We start from the raw sequence: 20,140 nt of genomic DNA, 5'->3' as shown, positions 1-20,140 counted from the left end.
AGTGTAGAAACAAGTGATGGGGGCAGAGTGGCTGAGACAGAGACACCACTAACCCTATTACAAGACACTGTACCATCAACATGATTTTGAAGCTGTTATTTTAAGGTGAAATAGTTACATAATGTTCCTAAACAAGCTTTTAGTTTTTACTTACCAAGGTGGATTATCTGAAATTAAAGCATAAGGACTGACCTCTTTATGCTCCCGACTCATCAGTGAGGTGAAGTACAGGTTAAATAATCAAGTCACACAACATTAAAATTTAATAAAAGTTTATTGTTGATCTAAGAAGCATTTCCATTTCATGTGTTAATTAGCTTCAACAAGAACGACTAAATGTTTAACTGGCTGCACTGTGCTCCTAATAGCTCTTCATATAAATCTACAAAACATAAAAGTAGCTGTTATAAAGATGCACTGGGTGATATGCCCACTTCAAGCCAGAGAGCCATGCATTTAAAAATGCTTTAATATGTTACGATGCCCAGAAAAGCAGTTAAATTATCCAGAGAAACGACTACAGTCTAAATGTCTGAACGTTGGCTTTTATGATTTAACTAACGCGCTGAGAGATAAACCAGACTCTGATGTGATGGGAGATGATTAAAAGCCATTTGGTTAATGCCACTTCTAAATAATACAGAACACAGCAGCAGCAGTATAGAAACATTATACCCAGAATATTAAATTGTGTAAACTTAAAGGAACAGCCTGACATTTTGAGAGATATGGTTATGCCTGTATGGTAAATATGAAGCTACAGCTACTAAGCCTAGCATAAACTTCTCCTCTCATCTAACTCTCCACAAGAAATAGAATAAGCAAACTAACCAAAATGTCGAACCATTCCTTTCACGTGAAGAACAGCAGATCAACTCTCTTCTACGATGTGTGTCCATCAATATCCATATTTGATATACTAGATCAAATCTAGCAGTCTAGGATTTTGGTTATCATAAACTTGTATTTCTCTTTTCCTGGTATTGAATTCTGAATCACAGTTTTACAATTTTCTTAACTACTTTCGACTGAGTGTATCACTAATGTATGTGAATTTAAGACTTCTTTGAACAATTTTTATAAAAAGCTTTTGACCGCAGTGTTTCCTAAATAACTGCCACATGTTTAATATCATGGTATAGTGAAGTATTTGGTCGAAAGTGTGATATTTGATTTTAACAGTAATACCCTGAATGAGATGCCACGTTGAGGACAAAAGAGTCAAATTTCATGCTTCATCTGAGTGATATGATGTAAAGTTTCATCCGTCACTTTATACATCACACATTGATCTGTATATGATTAACTTCTGTCTTACGATGTGGCTAAAATCACAGAGTCGTGAAAAAAAGTCCAGTTTTCCATTTTTCAACTTTTAAAACTGAGGTTAAAATACTGTCAGTTGACCATTTAATCAATAATCCACTTAGTGGACATTGTGAAAAGTAAGATTTATATGTGCATGAGATGATTCAAGTTGTCTCTTTTATAATCAATAATCTCCAACCGGGTGCCATTTCCAGCCTTTTGAGTGCAGGTTTTCATTAAAAACAAATACCACAGCAGCTCAACACAAAGGAAAAGAAAATCTGGCTTCACTTGTATTTGGAAAATTAAAACCTGCATCCAAACAGCTCCCCATTTCACAAAATTGGAAATCACTCATTTAAAGTAACTAAAATATTGCAAGTTCAGAACCCGCAGGACTTCATCAGATCTTTCCTCATTCAACTTCTTGAGTCAAGAAGTCAGAAAGTGCATTTTTGCAGTGCCGCTTTTACGAATCAATGCTTCTGGTTTCCATGTGTCTGTCTGATCATCGTGTCTTGCAGTAACTTGCTGAGTTGTTTCATGTTGGTGTCGTTGAAGCGTACTGCTGGAGTAACAGAGAGAAGCAGGCGGTGCACACAGTCTCTGGGAGAATGGAGGAAGGCAAAGGCAGCTCGTTGGACACACAGCTCTCACAGAAAACCCCACTGCAGTTCTTACACTGTTTCTAGAGAGAGAAAAACAGAATTATAATTATATTAGAGCGTGATCTAATGTGACACCCTAGCCTCACTTGAAAAGATGTTATAAATTGTTGAAAAATCCAATTTATTTCCTATAAAATCATCTCTATGCATTAAAGGTCCAGTGTGTAGGATTTAGGAGAATCTACTGGCAGTGTAATCAAATCAAATCAAAAATATGTTTTCATTCTTGTGTAATCGCCTGAACTAAGAACCATTTTGTTTTCATTGAATTACAATGAGTCTTTTATATTAACAGAGGGAGCCGGTCCTCTGTAGCCATGTTGCACCACCATGTGAGGGTGAGACGAGGGGTGTGCAGTTGGTTGCAGCCTGCAATCACACCGCTAGATGCCACTAAACGCTACATACTGGAGCTTTAACATGAAGACTTGAGCATCAGCTTTTGTGAACACTATCTCATAGTAGCAGTACATATTTTTAAGTTTTAATGGATGATCAGAATGATGTCCCGTCCTCGCACCTTTGTCTTCAGGAGGGAGTCGTCCTCTTCACACATCGTACAGACGGAGGGCTGACTGATCTCCACGAATGACTCGTCCTGCAGAAAACAGATTTAATGATTAATGTTAATTTTATCCATTGTAGGATTTTTCATGATACTAGCACAACAATATCAGTTGACCATTTTAGCTATTACTTAATTTCTTGTTTGCATCGTCGCAATCCAAACTACATTAATGATAACAATGACTGTGAGCAGTTTTGAGTCCTCTGTTTTATAACTGAACTAAAACCACATCTTAAACAGATCTATGGTAAGATAATTAAACATTTATTAGTGTATCTGAGACCTCACCTGTTCATCCTCATGGTGTGACAAGGACCTTAAAGGGAGAGACAAATAAATCATTAAATAAATAGATTTAATATTTTCCTCTATCTGTTGTAAAAGCTGTATGTCTCAAAACTGCTTACAAGCTGGAGCTCAGACTTGTTTTGTCCTCTGCTCCTGTGTCTAACTGGTGATTCTCTCTTTTGGCTGATGGGGATTCTGGGGGACACTGTTGATCAAACACACACATATTCTGTCAGGACAAAGAAGACAGCTGTAGCAAGACTAATCTTTACACTTTGCACAATTTATGATCACACGTTTACTTTTGGTGTGTTCTCTTGGTGTCTCCTCTCCCTCCGGGGAGTGCTGGGATGTCTGGAGGCAGCATCGAAATGATGCTCACCCCTTCCCTCTCGCTCTTTTCTCAGCTCCAGCTCCAGATTAGACCTGAAACAAAACAACATAGTGAACAATAATGTAAACTAACCGTAAACATTCATAATAATCAAATAAGAAAAGGAAGACATGCACAATTCGAGTGATCTGATCTCCTGTGGAACTACAATGCATTTTAAAATGATTCAAAGGGTTTGTAATTTCCATAAACAAACAAAATTATAATGTTAGCGCCCCTTAAGATGCACTTAACATGTGTGACATGGGGATCTAATGTTGGAAACAAACAGGAAGACTAACTGAAGAACATCAGGCTCCACAAAGTAAACATAACACAGACACTAAAGGGAGTATGCTGTTAAGAGTGTGATATGATGATTACAGGCTGATTATGGAAGCCCAAAGGTTCATTAAAAAAACAAAAGGTTTTATTCCTGGGGAAGCTCTACACTACCAAACAATCCTCATGTTGCTGCTTTTCATGGAGATGCTAACCGCTTCGATGTTGCACATTTTAGCCATACAACAGCGAAGTAATGGAATAATAAACAGAGCCACAGTTCACTCCATTTTAAAATCATTAAAAACAGTCTCGCCTTTTTTTTTCTGTTTACAAATATTTTCTGCAATGAATAAAGTCTTAACAGACCATGATACAATTTGTTGCTGGCCTTGTGTCAAAGTCTTTGACCAGGTTAGGGTTCAGCTTGGCAGAGTTGACTGGTTGGGGTTAGGGTTAGATTTGGGTCATGTTAATGGGTAACTGCACTAATTTTGCACAGTTAAGTGTGTTTACAGGTCTTGAGGAATACTACTGCATATGTGAAAAAAGTTGTATAAAGCCTTTTGTGTCTCCAGAGGAAGCTGCATGTAATTTGCCATTCAATTCCATTGAGTCAGACTTCACCTTTGCTTCCTCAGCTGCTCCACTTCCACCTGCAGACTCTCGATTTTGTCTCCAAAGTCCTGCTTGAAGAGCCGGTTGGCCTCCAACGCGAGATCCCTCTCTCTCTCGGCCTGTTTCCATCTGGTGTGGGGAGGTTTAGGGTTTCACATAAACTTATGGTAAAATGAAAACTTGACGAAAAAGAAACATGGTTGGAAAGAGATGTCAAATAAATCTTAAATCATAATTAAAAAGTCAAACAAAAAAGTCAAAAAGATTGAGTGTCCGGGGACTGAAACCCAACGAGGACAACGGGAAACTTTAGCCAAAAAAGATGAAGCAGGCTGTGTTTGTTTCATGTTTTATTAGCCTAATGATTACTACAGTTTACACCAATGTTATGTTCACATACAATTCAAAATTAATAAATTAATTTTGCCCTTTTCTTCTCGCTTTATCTTGCTCCTGTCCTGGCCTTCAACACTTGAATGTGGATCACCAAATGACAACATTCGATATCAGTCCCTAAACATCAGTTCAGATTCTCTTTTCTTACTTTTCTTACTCTGTCATTCTCTGTTGGTTGAAAATATTCAAGCAGCACAGTCTCTGGTAGTGGTCGAATTCTTTGGAATAACATTACAGCAAGTCATCGACCTCCCAAATATCCAGACGTATCCATTAGTACATCAATCATCAGTCCATCAAATCTTAAAACTGTCCACTGGACTTCCAGACGCCCTGTTGTCTACTTGTCTTACCTTTGCCAGAAAGCATTAATGGAGTATTTGTAAGAAATGCCTACCAAACTTAAGTATAAATCTGATGTGGCAAACACATCTGTCAGAGAACACAAGGATTAAGGGCTGCTAAAAAGGTGGATTCAGTCCACACTACTCAAAGCTGATGCTGGAGAGCCACTGCAGGAGGTTGTGGGAAAATGGTTTTATTTTCAACAACAAAGGAGCATCGTACAGAAAAGATAACATCCTAGTTTGGTTGTTTCTATATTAGGCAGGGTTGTATGTTTGTATTCAGATTTATGAAAGCGGGGAGCTACTGCTGCAGCTGCAGCAGCTTCCCTGCTGCTGAGTTCAGGTTTCTGGCCTGCTTCACCAAATGTTTCTCACTGATTAAATGGTTTCAAAAAAAATCATGATCATGAGAAATAATGACAATGAAAGTGGAAAGAGAAAAACAGGACATTAGAGACTTCTGTGAAGAAAACCATCTATTGTAATAATTATGTAGATAACTAGGCTATGGAGAACTGTCCTCACCTGGTCTCCATCTGTTTTACGGTCCCTGTCATCTGGTTGATTTTCTCCTCCAGGCGAGTGATGGCTTCACTCTTCTGTTTAGAGCTTGAATCTGCGCACTGAGGAGGATGAGCCATGTTAGTAAACTGGAAACAATAACTCCATACAAGCTTGTTAAAAGACTAAAATGGAAGTTCTTAGTTTTAGTTGGGAGGTGCCGCTGGTTCCAGCACGGAAAAGTTCTGTTCTTTTTTGCCCTACAGACTAGATGACTGACAGTTTTCATCATAAAACACTTTTGGTAAATCATCAGTGTAAAAGTGTGTAAGAAAACATCTGTCGTCTTCTTTTTTTTATTTGTTTATTTACTCTTTATTTTGCTTCCCACTTTATTAATACGAACTGTTTTGTGTTCTGGTTATTATCACTTTTCTCCGACGACAGAGAGCTCAAAAAGTCTACGGGAGGGAAGAGGTGGGTGGTGGGTTGGAACGTGGATGGTTTTTTTTGTTTGTTTTTGTATTTTTTAATGTATTCACGTGTTCATGTGATGGTGTATGAATTCCTGAAATGCCTATAAAATATATTTATTAAAATTAAAAACAAAAAAAAGATAACATCTGGTTCATCAATAGAAGTCGACAGAACAAGTCTGTGCACATAAACATTTTAGGGGGAAGTTAACTACAACTCCCAAGGTGCAGTCATCCAAAAAGAGAGCTTCAAATTATGTCACATGAAACGCTAATGGCTTCAAAGCTAAAGACTTCAGTGTTGAGAAAACTGAAAGCACAATCAGCAGCTTAAATCAATGCACTTTTGGTTTCTGGATAAATAGCAGATGAGCAGCACCATTAGCTCTATTAAAAAACACTACAGGGTATTTTAGGGCCCTAATGTAAAAATAAATCTAGATTTCAAGAGGGAAGTTGTAATGTTTTGAGTAAAAAGTCATTTCATTTCAAGAAAAAGTAATATTGTAAAGTAGTACAACAATTAAAGTGCAGAAATGCAGCCTCACCTGTGACTTGTGGCTGAGTTGTTGGTTGATGGCACGCATGTCGTCCAGCTGCTGTCTGAGCTCCACCAGAGCATCCTGCTTCTCACAGATGTCTTTCTCCAGCATCTTCATGGACAGCTCCATCTCCTGCTTCATCCCGATCTGCACCTCCAGCTCCTTCTCCACATCCTGCGCAGACATCAATTTTTTTTTTACTTCAGATGCACACTTCACAACCAGGAGAACGCTGACCTTAAATAAAGGGGCTCTTAGAATTCACTGACAGTATAAACATCTAAACAGAGGAGTAGAAAAGCACTGTTGGGAGCCCAAAACGCACCAATCGGAGCAAAGTTTCCTCTTTGAGCTGCTTGCGTGTTTCACCCAGTGCTTGTCCGTTTGGTGCCGAGTCGCTTCTTAATGCCTGAAAAAGGAAAATAAAGTTAAAAAAACAGTAACACGCAAAAAGAAACATTGCAAATGCATATTGTACAAGTTTTTTAATGTTCTTTTGGCATTTTCGTGGCTTTATTACTTAAGTCTGCACAATGAGTGCACAGGCAGGATGCTACAGTATTGAGGTTGACAGGCCTGTAAGCTGTCCAATCATTTCTTTCGGAGCTAATGAAATTACTAAATGGGCTTATTATAGGTCTGCCACCACCAGAGAAAAAGCTTTTTGTGGCTCCAGAGGACGCTGCATGTAATCTGATAGATTGCCTCCAGTGATGTCACAGTGACTATGTAGCATTGTGGGTAATGTAGGCAGCAGGTTTTGAAAAGGAAAAAGAAAGAAATATTTCTGGTCCTGCTGTATCGATTATGATCATTTGTTTTTAAACTGTCCACAATGAGTTTACCAGTGTCATAGGAGTGCAATGCTAGGCCAGTGGACTGCTTTTCAAATTTAATTAATGATGTTCACCTTCCTGGACTCCAGCTGATATGAGCTCTCCTCCTTTACTCTCTCCACGTCTTCTTGTAAGGTGATGATCCTGTTATTTGCCACTGCGAGCTGTGGGGACAAATGTCAGCGAACAGTTCTGAATACAAGCATCTGTGCAGTGAAGCAGAAAAGGCTGACAACATTTTTAACGAAAAGTATTTGTGTGGAATTGAAATGCTCTCTTTGAAGTTCAGCTCTGAACGCCTCGCACCTCTTCTGTTAGCTTTGTGTTGGACTTTTCCAGAGCGTCCACCTTGGCCTGGAGGTTATTTACTGATGCGCTGTAAATAGACAGAAACATCATATGAGTTTCCAGCTCAACAAGCTGCTATACAAGGTGATGAGAGTGAACAGAAGAGACAGAAGTTCACTGTGTATAACCTTAAATGTCTGTTTAGCTCCTCCACGTAATTCTTCTGATCGAGAATTGCTGTGATCTGACCGTCGCTGAAGGAGCAGAGAGAGAGGGGAGAGGAATGAGATGATAGACAGATGGAAGACATAGTAACATATAAAAGATAAATCATGACGTTAGATGTTAGCCAACTTCACAGACTGCAGCCAAGTGAAGAGAGTGTCATATTTTCTGTCACTTTCATAATGAGGACAATGTTTCATATTTATTTTTAGTATCTTACTAAGCTAGGTTGCCTTTTCCAGTCAGCTGGAATAGCAGTGACAAAACTATTTTTACACTGAAAAGTCAGTACATATTTCAAACTAAAGGACACAGCAGATGGTGAAGGTGCATGAAGCGGTTCAGCAGGTGAAACCTCAAATCATTTTCTGTATTTAAACTTTTGCTAATATCATCTTGTCTCAGTAAAGTTGTAACGATTACTCGGCCGGACAGTAAACTGCCCTGATGTAACTAATGTTTCTTATCAATATTCCTATTTCTTCAATAATTTCTCCCTCACAAAAATATAGAAAAGTAAACAAACAACTTGCACATTTTGCCTTTAGTCAACATTAATCTCTCATGTCTGCTTCTTAACATTCAATAAGAAGCTTCCAAATCATTGACACAAATGAGCGGACAAACATCTAACATGATGGCCAGTCTATCAGATGTTACCTACAAAGATCACAGCTAAAAGCTAATATAACGTCTTAGAAATCATAGCTAAACAACTAAATCCATTAAATAAAAAGATAAGGATGAAACCAATAAAAAAAACCCATAACCAACCCTCCTCCACACCCACACTCTTGACTTCACTGTTAAGTAGTTTGAGAGACTAAAATGGACTGAACAATCACCGTTTGTTAAAGACGAGAAAGCTGCACTCACCCCTCTGCACTCTTACTACTGTGTCCTCCATCTTTGAGATACATTGAAAAATCAATCACCCCGACCTGCAGAAGTAATTGAACAAGAAATAGAAAATCAATGACAGCTGAAACCACACTGCAGCTCTCATGTCAAGAGGAAAAGAAAAATGCAAATAACATTCCTACATGCTTCCTCTGGAAGATCCTTACAAATGTGTTCACTTTGTAATAGAAGTCTTAGCTGCATTCAGGTTATCAGTCAGAACAACCTCCACTTTACAAGAGGCTTATAACTGGAGAGGTTTCACTTCCTTGTACTTGGAATGACACTTGTTTACTGAGCCGGTGACAAACTGGCAACCTGCCAATCCTGCACGTCATTCTGGCTTCGTCCCCAAATTAACTGCTGCTAAAACAGCATGAGGCAGTGATTCCTGAGTGGTCATGGAAATCTACTGATTTTAAGGAATTACTACAGGAAAAATGCTAAGGGTGCAACAACAACTGATTGCTTGTTTTTAGAACTGCACTGTAGAGCAATTTAATCTACAGTATTTGAAGATGGATTAATGGCACACAGGTTCGATACTATAAATTCAGGGCTAACATACCACATCAATTTGGTTTCTTATTCTTAAAGAAAAAATGAAATATGAAAGTCAAAACAACTTGAATTAAAGTGATAACTCCTGTACACTGCTGCGGACATATATATATTTCCAGCATATCTGCGTACACACAGATCCTGCTGTATTTTCAGGTTATTTCAGAAAAATGGTTGCAACTTTAGAAGCCAAAATGTTGAATTTTCCTCCTTCCCTTCCTGTATATTACAGTTGAGATAGGATTCATGATTAGTGGGAATGATAACATTTTTTATTTTCACTGAAGTAACTAGTGATGTGACATTTTTGGGGTCTGTACCAAACACACGTTTTCTTATATCTGGAGAACAAGATTTGTAGGCCGGGACAGCACGAGTGAACTTCATTACAATGCTGCTCTATCACACACACTGTCTTGCCCATTTTGCAATTTTGATAATATTTCAATTAATTGTGCAGCGCTGGTTAATTTGATTTTGGAATTGTGGTCAAGGTAAGGGTGAAAGCAGAATTACCTGAGAGTCCAAGTCCTCTCCCTTCATACACAGATTGGCATCGATGACATTTAGTCCAACGAGCAGCCCAGCGATGACGGCTCCCTCTTCTTCCATCATCAACGCGTTTGGCTCATAGAATTCACTGCACAGAACAAGTGATAGAAATACTGTCACTCACCAGAAAACTGCTTTTATTCAAGCAATTTTTAAATGTGCATTATGTCCAGGTCTAGGGGGAAAAAAGAAATCAAAATGTAAGTATAACAAATGCTATTCTTGATGCCAGTGGGCCTCAACAAGTATGATACAAACAAACCTGAGCAGGTCCTTTCTGTTGATGATGGTCTTCATGTAGTCAGAGAGTTTCTTCTGCATCAAGGCCAGTCTTAACCAGGCACGCCCTCTTCCTAGAGGAGTTCTGTAATCAAACACAGGAGATTTGCATATAAATACACTTGAAACCTAACACAACACATAAAAAAACAACTTCTTACAATCTTTAAAACTGGCAAAGGTGCTTCAGCCAAAAGAATTAACTCCATTGCTCTTAAATCTTTCATGGGATTGCTTTGTGCACAAATTTTGTTAAGCATGCTGATAAAATCAACAAAATCTTAATTTATGACAGGGAGAAATCTCTGTGTGCCTTCTTTAGCGAATCCATACAACAGACTCACTTGAGGCCGGGCAGATCTTTTACACTGGCAGTGATCTCTCCTGCCTCTGGCGTCAGCTTCTCGACGAGCTCCAACGCCCCCCAGAATGACTTGTTCTGCCCCAGGAAGGTCTTCTTGGCTGATGAATGACAGAAGTTGAGTTGGTTCATTTGGAGGAATTTGGGTCACCAAGTCATCATACAATAATGAGCCCCAGAAACAAACGAGGAATAATCTTTTAACAGAAGTACACGCAAATGCAGAACATTTAATCAGCATTATTATCTTTTTTGTAAATTGTCAATTTAGTTATTTTGGGATCATACAAAAACGTTCATACAGGACATTTTTGTTTGTGATTACCGAAGCAGTCAAGATCCCAAATTTCCATTTTTTAAACTTTACAGGCTCTTAAGATCCACCAGTGTGCAGTATTGAACAGAAGGACAGTGTGAAGTGTGTTTTACATACTTTTCAACCCATGCTTCAGACAGTGCTCCATCACGACAAAGAACTGCTGGAGAGGTGCATAGTCAGAGTCAAGTGTGCGTCCCAGGTTGAGGGCAGACTCGATCAGGCCCTTGATGCTCAGTTTGGCCATGTTCATCAGGTTAAGCCTTTCGATTGCGATGGGATCCTTGGGATCTAAAAGTGAAAAAAGACAGGAAAAGGTCCTGAAAATGTGTAATGACACAAACTATGGTCTAACAACAGAATGACTCAGGAGCTAAATTTATTGAGAGTCAGAGGAAGAAAAACACACTTTAGTCAGTTCTGCATTTCTTTTAACACTACAAGATTTTTTCCAGGAAGTAACAGTTTTCATAAGGATATATTTTAGTTTTAAGAAGATGACAAACCCAACTGTTAAGAAGAAGAACAAAAATTACGTTTCATTATAAAAATTGTTTTGAAACCCAAAAATGACCTATAATACATGTTTAATATAAACCTAAAAATATGTATAGCTTTGAAAGAGAATAACCTAAAAATGGTATGATCCATCTATACATCTTTGCCTCATCCATTATTTATGTGAGTAGATAACGGAGACACTGAGTGGCTTTTAGTGGAGGAGTTTTACAGGGTTATGCTACTTGTTTACATTATTAATACAATTATACATTTGGTCTGTAGTTTGTATTTGCATGGACTTTAGTTAAAGAGCATCACACTCTTGACTTTCAACCCATAACAACTGAAACCAGAGGGTATTTAACACAGAGATGTTGTATGTTATTGCTAAAATGGTGTAAATCTGCATCAGATTTATCATTTTAAAATCTATGATTTTAAAACAGAAGCTTCCTTCAAACATACTGAGATAAACGAGGATCGCTGGTTAATGAGAGAGATTCAATCTTCTATTCTCTTTAATTATCTTTATAGACAGAAAGCAACAACATGACTTAACATTTCATTCTGATCAAATCAAATATATGTTTGCATGCAGTCTTAGACACAGTATGTGCAGCAATGATAGTGTGTTACTCGCTACAGATATTTAAAAATTAAATTAGAAGATTAGTTGTAAAATTAGGTATCATGTACTTATTCTAAGATCAACAACTAGCCAGCCTGGTTAAAAAAAACAACTCATGTTCATTATGGTTTCTGCATTTGTAGAAACTGATGAATACAGGAAGTGAGTTTTCACCTTTCAGTGAGGACGCTCACTTCAGACACTCAACTTCTCATAAAGAAGCATTCAAGAATTCCCCCGCTGCACAAAAACTTAATTGCAAGAACCAACTTGTGTGGAGAGAGAGTTCAATGTCCTATATATCGTCTTAGATCTTGGATATCTTTAACCACTTCGTCATTATATCCACATTATTGACAGTTATTTACCAAAAGTCTCATAATCTTAGTATCATGTGAAAAGAATTAGTCATCCCTACATAATGGTGAAACATCAATATTGAGGTATTTGGTTAATTGGTTTTGTTGCCCGTCCTAGCATTTATGAAGTGCTTATGAAGGGAGCTCATAATATTGAGATGTATTGTATATCATGGTGGTAGAGCCTATTAATGTTAATGTTATTTTAAGGCCATATCATCCAGCCATTGTTAAATATTACCTACATTTGAGTTGAAATGCTTGCCTCGGGCCTTACAGTTTAAGTTAAACAGTTACATTTGCACTGGTGGAAAAAAGACAAATGCTAATACTGCATTGAAATGAAAATTATCAGCCATACAGCAATACCAAGCATCATAACAGACTGTTTGTGAGACATCTGATCTTACAGTAGCATGACAAAACAAATGTTTCTGTCACCGTCTGGTCCTCTGTAATATCATGTCAGCAGTCTATTGCTTTTTAAGAGCTGGAGCTTGAGGTGCTGCAGTGTTTGCAGTTTGCCATTTGGCTTGAGAAAAGTCTAGTCCTCCTCTCTTTCGGAGGACAGTCACAGAGCTGCCAATCTGCATTCTCTGTACTGAGAGAAGGCGTGGCAAAAGATGAGGAAGAGGGAAGTCTTGCTGGACAGCAGATATTCTGATTTTCATCAGATTTAAAACCATACGACTAAAGATCAGACTCCGCAGCATGAATCTGCTCAAAACAAGTCACCTGTTCACTGCCAATTTTAAATATCTGGTCTCAGTCGCATCCTTTCTCGTTCTGTCATTGAGAGTAAAAAAAATTAAGGATGTGCAAACCTATTTGATTGCTATATTTCGTAAGAGTAAGCAAAAAAGACACCAATATTATCTCAAATACTTGTCCATTTGATTTACTGCAAGCTAATAAATCCCCACGACAAAACAACCAGCACTTCCTGTTTGTTTTGTTGCCCAGCCCTTGCTTATTTACAAGCAGCGTCATCCCGCTATGTAACACTCAGACATCAAACCATCTCCCCTGAAATTGATCATGACACAGCTCAAACCGGACACATTACCACAGTTCACTAGATGAAACACGTTGCGTCTGGGGACCTTGTGTACCACCACGCCCTAACAGAAATCCCACTGTGCAAACAAACCTCCTTGGACGCTGAGCTAATCTGTCACATTACCTTCATGGGCCGGCTCTGGGTCTGGGGTAAGGGAGATGTCATTGAGCTCGCGAAGGCAAAGCCACTCGCCGTCGACAGACACGCGAAAGTTGCAGAGATAGATGGTCTCCCGTGCGGCCTGGGTGATCTTGTCGGTGGTGGGAGTCGGGGTTTCGCTCTGAGGCATCAGATCAGACATGATGACTCAGCTGATGCGAGGCAAAACCAACACCGCCGAGGGAAAAAAGGCGCAGCAGCTTTTGTTCCAGGAACCAGTGAAAGGCTCCCCCCCAGAAAATCACAGAGTCAATGAGAAGAGGAAATCAGAGAGGATGAAAAGAGCATCAAAACAAAGAGGATAAAAGGCCAAGACGGGGAAGGCCCTCAGCAGCTTGCGGCAGGTGTTAGAAAGGGTGCTGCTTTTCCTCCTCTTTATGCCTGCATCCTCCTCTCCTCCTTGTTACAACTGAGTGAATTACGCTGCTGTCTTGAAGAGACTGCCCTGGCCTCTCCTCCTCCACCTCCTCCTCCTCTTCTTGAACCTCTCGTTATCCCTTTTGTGCAGACTGGGTATTTAAAATGCAAGAGAGCACCGTGCTGAAAATCACAGCCCTCCTCCGGTCAGCTTAGCACCGGTTCACTCTGATTGGACTGCCTGTGCACCGCAGTGAATGCACTGGGTGGGTGTTGACCAAGATGGCTGACGGTAGTGCTGGGTACAGCAACACACTGTCACGTGAGCAGATGGTGCATGCGTAAAAAAAAAAAAAAAAAAAGAGGGGGAGGGAGGAGGGGGTCCCCAGAGTATCCAACCAATGCTAATGATGCAGCAGAGGACTCATCTGTCTCTCAAGCATCAACAGCCTCCCCTGACCTGAAACAGAGGCCAGTTATCTGACAGTGCAGTTATTGAGTTGGCTCCAGCAGGACATCAGCGAGCAACAAGGGTAATAAGGCCAAAGATCCTGGGTATGAATGGCTATCGTGTTGTTTTAATTCCATTTTGGAATAATTTTTTTTACTTGTGTAGCATAAATGGACAACAACTTACATTTCACTGTACAAGCCTGTATTATAAAATGACAATTAAATTAACCTTTTGAACCTTTGAACCTTCACCTCTTATAAATATCAGAAATGAAAGACAAATACCGTTACTTTGATACAGTTTATGATGATTAAGCTCAATCATGTTTTGCTTACAAACTATTTGATAAATATTTAAATGTAATATAAATATAAATATTTGAAAAGGTTGTATTATGGCTAAGCATATGATTTCTTTCACTAACCGATCTGCCAATTTAATTGATGAATCTCTCATTATTGCTCTGAATCATGATTATTGTCCTGTCACAGATGAATACAAAAGGATATCTTGAAATGTATACCTATTATAGACTAGTGCAGGAGCTGTGGCCACTGATAATGTCATTGAAAGGTCCCTGGTTGCTGGCATGTCACCCGCTTATCCTATCCTTATATTTTCTGTTTCTCTCCAAACAATTATTCTCATTATCATGATTATTTTCAAGAGCTAGACGAATCAGTGGAGCCAATATATTGACCAACATTAGCTGATATCATGTCATATATCACGTTGGCAACGCTGTAGTATATTTTGTTCACCATAGATTAGGGCTTAGCAGCATGCAAAAACTGAAACCACAGGATGTGATGAGATCACACCAGCCGCAACACCCATCAACATGTTGACAATCAGACCCATGACTACTCAGTAGACATTACTCATTCTTATATCAGTACTCAGTATTTGCAAGTTTTACCTAAGCAACAGCCGAAAACCCAAATATATCAGATTTACAATCATGTAGAACAGAGAAAAGCAGCAAATCTCCCACCGAAGGTTAAGCAATGGAGTGATTAATGTTTTTGGTGACCAATTAAACAATGACATGACTTATTTTTCCAGTAGCTGCGAAGAAAATTGCCTAAATGACAAAATGACTTAGACAATCAAAACCAAGTACAGTAACTAGTAGACTCATTAATTAAGGACATACAGCCTCAGCGTAACCCAAATCCCAGACATGTTGTTTTTTATTGTAATTTCATGGACGACGTTCAATGCTTTGGTGTGATTTAATGTAGAGTTTATCACAAGTGAAACCTAACCAGGCTACAGTCTTCATATGTGTGTGAAATGCTTGCCAGTTAATGTGAAATATGGGTGACAAATCATAGACACAGAGATCTCTGATCTACATAAAGCTATAGCCAATCCACCGTTAAACTTATACAACAGCAACCAGTGGTGTTGCAAAGCCATTAACCAAGTCTGCCACAACAACACATGACACACACACACACATACACACACACACACACACACACACAGGTGATCCAGAACTCATACAGTAGGCAGCAGGATGAAGTCTACACCCCTTGTTGACATTAGCTAGCTGTTTTCGCTGGTGTTTAGCTGTCCTTTCACTACTTTCGCAAGGACATTTTGGGGTTAAAATTGACTGAGAAGAGAGTTGATGTTATTTACTATCTTTCTAACGTTAGCTAAGTTAGCTACTGACAGTTACCTTGAATCTTAGGCAGGTAGGAAGCTGTTTGTTTATGGGGAGTTAAAAGTTAGCCAACTAATGACACTAGCATCGCTAACTGCACGTACAGTCGGGTGTCCTTAGTATATTAGGTCATTATGGAGGATGATGTTAGCTAGTTGGATAACCATTTGGACTTTTCAAAAGTTCGTCAGCACTTACTTCTGCGCTTTGAATCGATTCTTTCAATCTTGAAGTCATACTGTCGGAGTGGAGTCGGTGACAGCGACCCAGCCTTCCCAAATCTCAAGTTTGAGGAGTTTAAAGCCTCCTTGAAGTATATCACTGAGGTCGGAGAGAGAGTCTCGTCGGGACTATCAACGTGCCCGTTTTCATCTGAGGACTGTTGCCTCTCAGAACTTTCTGAGAGCTCCGAAGATGATTGCAGAGGCACATCTCCCAGAGGCATATCCCGCTCCGCCATCCTGGTCAAATTCACTTCATGTGACCACCAGCGAGCGGGCTGTCAGTCAGCGAGCAGCTAGCTCGGTGCGTTAAGCTACTGCGGCCATGCACCGCCCTGACTAGCAAAACAATCGATGGACCAGTCAGTTAACTCCAAAATAGCTCCTGTAATCACTCCGCCTTTCGTCCTGTCCTCCACAGCCTCCTCCTGACCCGGAAACAGCTATGCATTATCATTTTGGTCAAATCTGTTGCTAATTTCGCGAGAGTTTGCGCGCTGTGTCAGCGGTCCAGCCATCCGCTCACATGACCAGAGACGATGCACACGACGGGAGATGAGTCACTAGTGGTGGATCCATTAGTGAGGCCGCACCGCCGGATGCTCCCATGATTCATTGCGATATATGCTGGATCTCGTGTGCCTCTCTGCGTTAAAGACTCTCTGATGAACTGTTTAGTGTTTCTGTGTTAAAGGAGCACTGTGTAGTTTAATCAGAAGAGAAAGATCTTCATTGACTAAACAAACTAAATAAACAAACTCACTGAAAAAACAAACTGACCATAACTGAATAAACAAGCTGTTCTGAAAATATGGTGCACCTTTGTGTCATTATGTTACAAACGTTGCCAAAAATGTTGAGTATGAATTGGAAATGAATGTGTGAGCTGTAACAAGGTGTGCAGTAAACATAGGGGTTAAGGAAAAGCATTGGATTCAGTTTGAGGAAGGCCTATATGTCAGTCCAATAGGCTATCCTTGTCAGTGTATCATTGGCTTGAGCTGCAGAGGAATTAATAAAAACCATTGCAGCAGTTTTGTTGAGTTTTGCTGAAACTTGTGACATTTGGGATACAACCAAAGTAAATCTTCAGGGTACAGTTCACAAAAAATGTGGAATAATGGCAATAGTGTTATTAAATTTCTTTGTAGAAAGACTAACTTGTGTTTAATGTATTTGTGTGGGGATGAGGAGCAGAGATGTAAAAGAAGGAGCATTACAGCTGAGCCCAAACCCAAAGTTTATGTTGACCACGGCTAATAAATTAATTAAATTCAATCTAACCACTGTAATAAATCAGGGTTCAGTTTGGTTGAAAGTTGGTCATTTTCAATTGTGAACATATCATTTTTCTCTTCTTCTGTGAGTGTTCTCCAAATGAAGAGAGGGAAGTCTGCTGCACATGTAATACCCAGAATTGGCAGTGGGAGGAGATGCAGGACTGATGCTATGGACTCCAATGGCAGGAGTTAACAGAGGCTGCTCTCTGTCCTCTATCCTGAATAGCAGCACCTGACAAGTCTGAACATTTATAATTTGAAGAACAATCTGAAAATATGCAAATACATTGGTGTCAGTTTCCCATACCAACTTTTGAAATGTGAAGTTTTTTTATATAGAGTAACTTTATTTAGTTCTCATAGAATAAGACAACTGTTTAAGGTTTTGTACTTAGGACTGGCCCCACTGTATCGAGTGTTAACCAGCACGACACCAGACTTTTCATTAAAGCCCAGTAAATCACACTACACACAGTTCTACTGAGCCACATTAACTGCTACAAAACACAGTCTGCATTATGTAATCTTTTAGAGCAATAGCCTAAAGGCTATTCATAGTTTCTGGAGGGGAAGAGTGCACCTGGAGGACAGAACCCAGCCGTTTTGATCTCTGTGGCTTTCCTTAGTCACAGATTAATTACATGAAAACTTCAATGTTGACTCAGTTAGTCGGTCCACAGATTGTGGGGAATGCCACCAGCTGGGAGCTTCATGCGCCCCCCTTTAAAAACACACATTCATGACAGTTTAAAAGAATTTCAATCATCATTGTATCTTTTTTTTGTTTACATTTACAGCCTTGCTAAAAAGCCTGGGATGGCAATGGTCCATCACTGTAATCCAGACTAAAATATCTTTAAATCTATCCAACAGATTGCCATGACATTTTGTACAGACATTCTTTGCTCCCAGGAGATGAATCCCAATGACTTTGGGGACCCACTGACTTTTCCTCTAGCACCACCATGAGGCTGACATGTGTGGTTTTGAAGGAAATGTCTCCAGAACTATTGGATGTATTTTAATGAAATCTATGGCCTCCAATTTTGTCCTATCTCCTGCATGATCAGGTAAAATAATGTCATTTGTTCAATGATTCCCATGACAGTCCCATCAGCCTCAGTTGTAATTTGAGTTCAGTGCTAAGAAGCACATGTCAGCGAGCCAACATGTGAGATGGCGAACTTGGTATACATAACACCTGCTAAACGTCAGCATGTTAGCACTGTCATTGTGGTCATGTTATTAATAGGAATTCAAAATATTATTCCTGGAATATCAATGGAATATTTGGCCTGAAAAATAAGTTTGGTAAAAATTGGGCTCAGTAGTCGGCTCAGAGGAAGAGTTTCTGTTTCTCCCCACAGGCCTCTGTCACATAACTTACTTTCAGAGGTGGGAATTGTGGAGTCGTCATCTCCATGCCATGTATTTGTTCTGTTCATGCACTAAACCAGCTGAGTCCAATCAGCACAGCTCTTCAGCCAGGAAGGTGAGCTAATTAGTGAATGCACCTGGTTCAGTGACTGAGCAGAACAAATACATGGCATGGCGATGACTTGATGACTCCACAATTCCCACCTCTGCTTACTTTACACTGAAACCTCACATCTGTATGAGAACATTAACGCACATTAAAGCATATCGCCTTATATTGTCATAAAGTCAGTTTAAACAGTACTAACTATCAAGTTCCACAATGGTTTTCAAGGCAGTTACAGATCCGCACTTCAGAGACATTTTTGGATTTCTTGAAAACTGTTGTGTTCAGCCTCAGTTGTCTTTCAGTGGTCATTAACACAGCACTTTTCTTGTCTTATATGTTTATGTCCTGCTTTTGCATACCATCTTGACCTTTCCTGACTTTTGGCCTCCTATTCGGATTAATTACCGATAGTTTGTTTTTAGGACCCCTTATTTACTGAAATCAGGTTGAGGTGTTTGTGTGCCAAATAGAAAAATTATATCAGAACTCATATTTACAACATATTTTGTCTGACTAACGAGATGATGTGTATTAGTTTAACATTGAGATGATTTCAACTGCATCTTAAAGTCTTCATCAGCGGATGGAGTTTGCTCAGTTATCATGGAGATAGCTTAGCTGAGTGGTTAAAGGTTCTGGAAAAATATAGAAAGTGTTAAATTTTGTGTATTTTTTGTCAAAGGTCATTGTAGATGTATATAAATCTTATCAAAGATGTATCTCCAATAATTGTCGTCGTTTACTGGGAGACATTGCACATCAATCAACAGTGACATTTAAAACAACAGTGCTGTGTATTAATATCCGTCCTGAGTGATTCGATCACAAGTAGACAGGTCTAAGTCTGTCAGTTCACACTTGGTATTAGAGTGCGTTTCAACGGATTTCACTTCCTCTCCCTATATGCAAATTAACACAGGGACAAACGGACACAATGTCTTATACACCAAGAAAGAAATGTCTTGCAAACGAAAAGAAATATTATGGATAACATTTGCCAAATTTACAAAAAAGCCCAAAAAGTCAAGAATATATTGTCGACAGTGTTTCACAAAGTTTATAAAGTTTCTCCAAACTCAACAACTCACAAAACTGAACAATTTTTTAAGGGAGTCTGGGGATTCTCTACATGGGCAACAAAGTTCCCTATACATGTTTACCATACTTTTTTTTTTTTTAAATGTTGTCTTCTGCCCTAAATTTCATGCAAATGGTGATTGGATCACTCAGTACAGATGTTTCTACCAAGTGTGAACAAGGCCAGTGTTGATGCACTGG

At 39.3% G+C, this 20,140-nt stretch overlaps 1 protein-coding gene across 3 annotated transcripts; it reads right to left on the bottom strand.

The window, feature by feature from the left end:
- Window positions 1-255: 255 nt before the first annotated feature.
- On the bottom strand, window positions 256-16,611 carry rufy3 (RUN and FYVE domain containing 3). 3 transcript variants are annotated; one of them, XM_084361079.1, is made up of 18 exons: window positions 16,074-16,611; window positions 10,803-10,976; window positions 10,353-10,470; window positions 9,992-10,093; window positions 9,694-9,817; window positions 8,593-8,657; window positions 7,680-7,745; window positions 7,510-7,579; window positions 7,278-7,367; window positions 6,693-6,776; window positions 6,374-6,541; window positions 5,374-5,471; window positions 4,115-4,234; window positions 3,135-3,258; window positions 2,952-3,037; window positions 2,833-2,860; window positions 2,497-2,574; window positions 256-1,996 (listed from the first exon to the last, which is right to left on the bottom strand). In XM_084361079.1, the coding sequence occupies exons 1-18, from the start codon at window positions 16,333-16,335 to the stop codon at window positions 1,850-1,852; spliced, it is 2,004 nt and encodes a 667-aa protein (XP_084217205.1). In that variant the 5' UTR covers window positions 16,336-16,611; the 3' UTR covers window positions 256-1,849. The 3 variants fall into 3 exon arrangements, with proteins under 3 accessions (XP_084217205.1, XP_084217206.1, XP_084217207.1); XM_084361080.1 differs by lacking the exon at window positions 16,074-16,611 and adding an exon at window positions 13,357-14,035; XM_084361081.1 differs by lacking the exons at window positions 256-1,996; window positions 2,497-2,574; window positions 2,833-2,860; ... (2 more) ...; window positions 4,115-4,234; window positions 16,074-16,611 and adding exons at window positions 4,439-5,222; window positions 13,357-14,028.
- Window positions 16,612-20,140: the final 3,529 nt, after the last annotated feature.

This window comes from Pagrus pagrus, assembly GCF_965226575.1.
Source record: "Pagrus pagrus genome assembly, chromosome: 8".
Taxonomy (NCBI): Eukaryota; Metazoa; Chordata; class Actinopteri; order Spariformes; family Sparidae; genus Pagrus; species Pagrus pagrus.
Note: the sequence above shows the minus strand (reverse complement) of the source record. Positions and strands in the feature narration are given on the sequence as shown.

What these genes read in the sequence shown, in the direction of transcription:
- rufy3 (XM_084361079.1), bottom strand. Translation starts at nt 16,335, where the DNA reads ATGGCGGAGCGGGATATGCCTCTGGGAGATGTGCCTCTGCAATCATCT. An exon ending in AACAGAAAGGACCTGCTCAG is followed by an intron (nt 9,818 to 9,991) that starts GTTTGTTTGTAT and finishes TGTTCTGTGCAG; the next exon opens with TGAATTCTATGAGCCAAACG. An exon ending in ACTCCCTCCTGAAGACAAAG is followed by an intron (nt 1,997 to 2,496) that starts GTGCGAGGACGG and finishes TTCTCTCTCTAG; the next exon opens with AAACAGTGTAAGAACTGCAG.